General features: G+C 33.2%; 1 protein-coding gene across 1 annotated transcript in view; it reads right to left on the reverse strand.

Moving 5' to 3' along the window:
• Positions 1-1,945: 1,945 nt before the first annotated feature.
• The window catches only part of LOC106469342 (actin-binding LIM protein 1-like), a 79,767-nt gene continuing 75,003 nt past the window's right edge, over positions 1,946-6,709 (reverse strand). The window contains exon 15 of the mRNA XM_022397840.1: positions 1,946-5,135. Coding sequence (XP_022253548.1) covers positions 5,022-5,135 — 114 coding nt within the window. The 3' untranslated portion in view covers positions 1,946-5,021. The remainder of the gene's footprint in view (positions 5,136-6,709) is intronic.

Here is a 6,709-nt window from a genome sequence, read left to right on the forward strand (position 1 = left end):
ATAGTGTTTCTAGTATAGTTAAACGATGATACCGTTAACAACAACAGTAGTTCTAGGGTGTTTACAAGTTGTTTCTAGTACCATTAAACAGTGATATCGTTAACAACAACAGCAGTTTGAGGGTATTTACTTCACAAGTTGTTTCTAGTACCATTAAACAGTGATACCGTTAACAACAACGGCAGTTCTAGGGTGTTTACAAGTTGTTTCTAGTACCCTTAAACATTGATATCGTTAACAACAACAGCAGTTCGAGTGTGTTTACTTCACAAGTTGTTTCTAGTACCATTAAACTGTGATATCGTTAACAACAACAGCAGTTCGAGTGTGTTTACTTCACAAGTTGTTTCTAGTACCATTAAACTGTGATATCGTTAACAACAACAGCAGTTTGAGGGTATTTACTTCACAAGTTGTTTCTAGTACCATTAAACAGTGATACCGTTAACAACAACAGGAGTTTGAGGGTATTTACTTCACAAGTTGTTTCTAGTACCATTAAACAGTGATACCGTTTACAATAACAGCAGTTTGAGGGTATTTACTTCGCTTAATATGTTTCTAGCATAGTTAAATGGTGATATCTTAACAACAACGGCAGTCTGAGTGTTTACTTCATAAGGTTTTTACAAGTTGTTTCTAGTATCATTAAACGGTGATACCGTTAACAACAGCAGCAGTTCGAGTGTGTTTACAAGTTGTTTCTAGTATTATTAAACAGTGATATCGTTAACAACAGCAGTAGTTTGAGGGTGTTTACTTCTCTCAATGCGTTTCTAACATCAGTTAATGGTGTATTGTCGCCAGCAAGGGAAGTGCAGGGTTGTTAAAGTGTGTGTATATATTACTTCCCAAAAGGATTTCAGTTGCTGCGTCCTACAATCTTCATGGGCGGGGTGTGGCTTAGAGTCTGCGCACCAGACTGTGACGCGCAGAGTCCATGCTTTGTGTCCTGTTTCTGTAACAACTTGCTGCTCACTTTGGGGTCGTGAGTGCGTTATAAGTGTGACGGCCAAATCTCACTATTCGATTATAGTATCCCTAAAACTTGGCGGTGTGTGCTGTTAACTAACTGCATTCCCTAAAGTCTGTGGTTTCAAAATTAGGGGCGGTTAGTTCAGATGTCCCTCGATTAGTTTTGTACTAATGTTCGAAATAAATAAACATAACTTTATGAGTAAAGGTAAAATTTGTGAGTTATATAGAAGATCGAGAAAAGTGAGGAATAAAATTCCAAAGATTATGCTCAATATGAGTATTTTGCAAGTTCTAATACAAATACTTTTAATTCACAAGTTTTACGACGTTTCGGTCGAATTATATCTTAGGACTAAATACGTGGTAATATTTCTCTAAATATGTTGTTTCTTAAAAAGAATTAGCTTTTTCAGTGTGCCCAACCAAAAAATGTCTCATGTGTTATTCCTTTTTGCTGTCTTACTCATAATTTCCAACTTTCTAATACGTTGTTTCTTAGAGTTTGGTTTGTTTTGAATTTCACGCAAAGCTACTCGAGAGCTATCTGCGCTAGCTGTCCCTAATTTACCAGTGATAGAACAGTGACAGCCACATAAAGGACTATCTGTGTTCTGCCCATCGCGGGTATCAAAACTCGGTTTCTAGCGTTGTAAGTCCATACACATATGTGCCACTGGGGGGGGGGGCAACAGTGACAGACTAGATGGAAGGCACCTAGTCAACACCACCCACTGCAAACTTTTGAACAACTATTTTTCCAACGAAAAGAAAGATTGACCATCACAGTATAACGCCCCCGAGGCTGAAAGGGCAAGCATGTTCGGTGACGGGAATTCAAACCCGCATATTGCGAGTTGAGCACCCTGACCATATCAAGTCCCGTTTCTTAAACAAATTTGCTACTTGGTTGTGTCACAAGTATCTTGTTGTTTTCTGAATGCAACCATCTTCACCTAAGAGCTAAATATTTTTTTTCTTTACTTGCAGTTTATTTTTTCAATCGAACACGTGACAAGCAGTACACAAACAGCACATAAAACAAAAAAAAGTGAACTTATTTTGGTGCCCATTCAGTAAACATTTTTCTAGTATAAAATTTATTTTGAGGTACAATATTCATTAATTCCTGATTACAACAACGAATGATCTTGTAACGATGATAAATAAAATCAACTTTCACAAACAAAATTTGACAGATGACATCAAAAAGTACCTTTTGACAGACTAATTCCTCCACAGTAAGTAGCCATTATCTATGACATTTCTTACAGAATATTGTATCAAACAACTGCCGAGTTATAAAATGGTTCCCGATTACTGGATCGTAATAAAAAAATTCCTAAATTAAAACATCTTTTCAAAATGTATATTTTAATAAACTGTCCTTTAGTCATTTACGTTTCGCTAGATGGCGCTAGTGAAATTACTTTGTCGTCTGCCACGTTTTCATCCCTGATTTTCTAAGAATACATGTTAACAACTGTCTAACACACACTTGAATATAACACAAATGTATATCTTACCGTGAAATATTTAATTTATCTCAATAGTTGGCATCTACAAAACAAAACATTTTAAAACGACATATTCAGACACTACTTTTATCTGAATTATATTAACAACGCTACGACACCATACGACAATATGAATTAATTTTCTCACAAGTAATTTTGAACATCTGCAGTGGTGCTACCACCTAGCAGTTATAATTTTCTTATAGAAGTATGTATGACTGTTTACAAAGTTAAAACTGGGTAAAAATTACTAAAATTCCTAATTTTTTTGTGTGGATTAAAAAGGGGTTATAAATACATCTAAAAGGGACAGACTAGTGTGAAAAATAAGGATATATTTTGGTTTTGTACTTTGTTTTATATTAATTTGTACAAAGACTCGGTGTTTTGAAAAGACGTTTTTTAGTTACCGTGCAAGCCTACTCCACATAATATTAAATCTTTCCGATAAAAGTCTGATACATGATTGAAGATTAATATTAGACCTACATCTTATAAAATCATTTCACGAAATTCTAATCTCAAACAGCAAAAAAAGAAAAGAAAAAAGGTTACAACTATTAAATATTATGTCCAATAATTAGCTGCACATAAAATACGCCTCCTGGCGTCATATTCAAGTTTTATAAAGAATATCAACATCCCGTGCAAAATTTACACTAGTGGAGTTCCTTGCAAAGAGTTGTATTGATAAGTGATACTAATATTAATATCAGTATCTATAACAGATACTATACTTTCGATAGTCTACAGAATTTTAACATGGCAGTAGGATATTCAGTTACCAACATTTGTTGAACAAAATGGGGGACTTGAAACATAGTATGTTCTAATGAACACAGAAGTAGCGAGTCAAGAGTTATGAAGTAAAGGCAACACGCTTTGGTTGATAGACAAAACAGCACATACAATGTGGTGGTTCACAAACAAAAAACACGATAAAATTATAAACGGAGAGAGAGAGAGAGAAAAAACGTAAAAGTATTCACAACAATACATAAACATACAAGATTATTACTCAATATTTAAATAGGTTATAAAATTTATCGTTAAAAACCAATCACAATAGAATGTCCTTAATACACCTTAGATGTTTGTAAAAGGTAAACTTCTAATCTGGAGTATAATGATTCAAAAAAATAAAACTAGAATATCAAAGGAAACAATACATTTTATCTACACCCAAAAACTTATGTAGTCATTATCCAATTTTTAAAAATCTTCCTGTACAACACAACCAAATACCACAAAGTTTAACTTTGAATCTTATATATTAGTTTTCTTAATGCTAAAGGTTAATCAACAAAATTTAAATACTTCTTTCATAATACATCAAATCTATCGGTCAACTAAAAAAAATCGCGAAATACTTCTACACATCCTCTTCTTTACACATTAACAACTGATAAAATACAAGCAGTGGAAACTCATTTCAGGAGAAAACACTACATTTTACCACACTATTATAATGTCAACTAACAGTGACTACTGTAACTACACAAATATAATTCAAATAGACCCTTTGACACAATCTAACTAATTGAACCAATGTTCTTCACAATACATAAAACATTAACCAGTGTCATTAATGGCTAACATATAAATCATCTTAGTCCTAAAATTTATGAAATACAAAGCAGATATCAGTTAAAGATACAATCACTTTTACTAATATTAATGAACAAGATGTAACCACTGTTAAATAAGTTGTGGCATTCTCTGTTGTTGATTTCATTACACCTTCTTTCAGTGGTAGAATCATAAAACAAATTAAATTACAACAAGGACATACCTTTTTCCTTTCTACTTTACAACAAAGTTCCTTAATCAGAAGATCTAAATAAATCATATAGACAAAAATAATTCACACTTTCATTATGAAATTCTAAAAAAATAAAAGTGAACATTTCCACTGGGCAGGAATGTTTTTTTGTTTTTCTAACAAACACTTTCAGATATTACCATTGATTAAAGATTTAAAGATTAAATATACATGATTACCACATTTCAAAGTCAAAATATGCACATCTTGTTTCTAGTTTTACAAGAAAAAAAAAATCCAATAATTAATATTTTTATTTAATGGTTTTACACAGTAGGATACTCACCAAGAACTTACAATTTTACAGTCGCTTTAAAATGATGGTGAGTATTCCCACTGAGAAGAAACATTTCTCAACCCAGGGTGATGATAAGAACCAACAAAGATGTATACAACTAAGTAAACACATCTGAATATATGTATCAATGTGTGTATATCTGTATATAAAGGTAAACCCATAACAGTGAATATTTTTACACAATAATTAATATTTTTGCTACTACAATAACCTTCCCGTCAGAAAAAAAAACATTTACCACAAAAAGTGATACCATTTATGTGTAGAAAGCAGTTTAGCAAACAAACGAGAAGTTTGGTAAGAAGGAAAAAAGAGAGAAACTTTTTATCCTAAAAACCTAGCTTCTTGAATTTTATTATAACAATCTTAGACAAACAGGACTGACAGCTGAGCAGATCTAGCAACACTGTTAGAACAACTTAGCTCGCCTCTTCAGATCATTTCTCCGCCACTCTGACATACGATAAAACTGCATTCGAGACATGTGGAATATCTGCTGAAATTCTTGGTTTGACAGATGGCGCTGCAAGAAAATAAAAGTTTTTGATAAACAAAAATAAACTCATTAAAACATTGAAGTTTTAAAAATCAAAAAGGAAATATTAAAAAAAGCAAAATATAACTATACCTATTAAAGTCCAATAAAATTAACAGCTTATCATATAAGCCTTTCAAGATGGGTAAAATTAAAAACTTAAGTAATAAGCCTTTGAAGATGGGTAAAATTAAAAACTTAAGAAATAAGCCTTTCAGATTGGTAAAATTAACCACTTATGAAATAAGTGTTGGAGACCAATAAAAGTAACCACTTATGAAATAAGTGTTGGAGACCAATAAGAGTAACAACTTATGAAATAAGTGTTGGAGACCAATAAGAGTAACAACTTATGAAATAAGTGTTGGAGACCAATAAGAGTAACAACTTATGAAATAAGTGTTGGAGACCAATAAAACTACCAACTTATGAAACAAGTGTGGAGACCAATAAAATTAACAACTTATGAAACAAGTGTGGAGACCAATAAAATTAACAACTTATGAAACAAATGTTAGAGACCAATAAAATTAACAACTTATGAAACAAGTGTTGGAGACCAATAAAATTAACAACTTATGAAACAAGTGTTGGAGACCAATAAAATTAACAACTTATGAAACAAGTGTGGAGACCAATAAAATTAACAACTTATGAAACAAGTGTTGGAGACCAATAAAATTAACAACTTATGAAACAAGTGTGGAGACCAATAAAATTAACAACTTATGAAACAAGTGTTGGAGACCAATAAAATTAACAACTTATGAAACAAGTGTTGGAGACCAATAAAAATAACAACTTATGAACTGCCTGACACTAGTTGATACTGCTGTAACCTGACACGAGTTGATACTGCTGTAACCTGACATGAATTGATACTACTGTAACCTGACATGAGTTGATACTACTGTAACCTGACATGAGTTGATACTACTGTAACCTGACATGAGCTGATACTGCTGTAACCTGACACGAGCTGATACTGCTGTAACCTGACACGAGCTGATACTACTGTAACCTGACATGAGTTGATACTACTGTAACCTGACATGAACTGATACTATTGTAACCTGACATGAGCAGATACTGCTGTAACCTGACATGGGTTGATACTGCTGTAACCTGACACGAGCTGATACTGCTGTAACCTGACATGAGCTGATACTGCTGTAACCTGACATGAGTTTATACTACTGTAACCTGACATGAGTTGAGACTACCGTAAACTGAAATGAGCTGATACTGCTGTAACCTAACATGAGTTGATACTACTGTAACCTGACAAGAGTTTCTATTACTGTAACCTGACAAGAGTTTCTACTGCTGTAACCTGTCATGAGTTGATACTGCTGTAACCTGACAAGATCCGATACTGCTGTAACCTGACATGAGTTGATACTACTGTAACCTGACATGAGTTGATACTACTGTAACCTGACATGAGCTGATACTGCTGTAACCTGACATGAGTTGATACTACTGTAACCTGACATGAGTTGATACTACTGTAACCTGACATGAGCTGATACTGCTGTAACCTGACAATGAGTTGATACTAC

Source organism: Limulus polyphemus, unplaced genomic scaffold (genome assembly GCF_000517525.1).
Source record: "Limulus polyphemus unplaced genomic scaffold, Limulus_polyphemus-2.1.2 Scaffold3434, whole genome shotgun sequence".
Taxonomy (NCBI): Eukaryota; Metazoa; Arthropoda; class Merostomata; order Xiphosura; family Limulidae; genus Limulus; species Limulus polyphemus.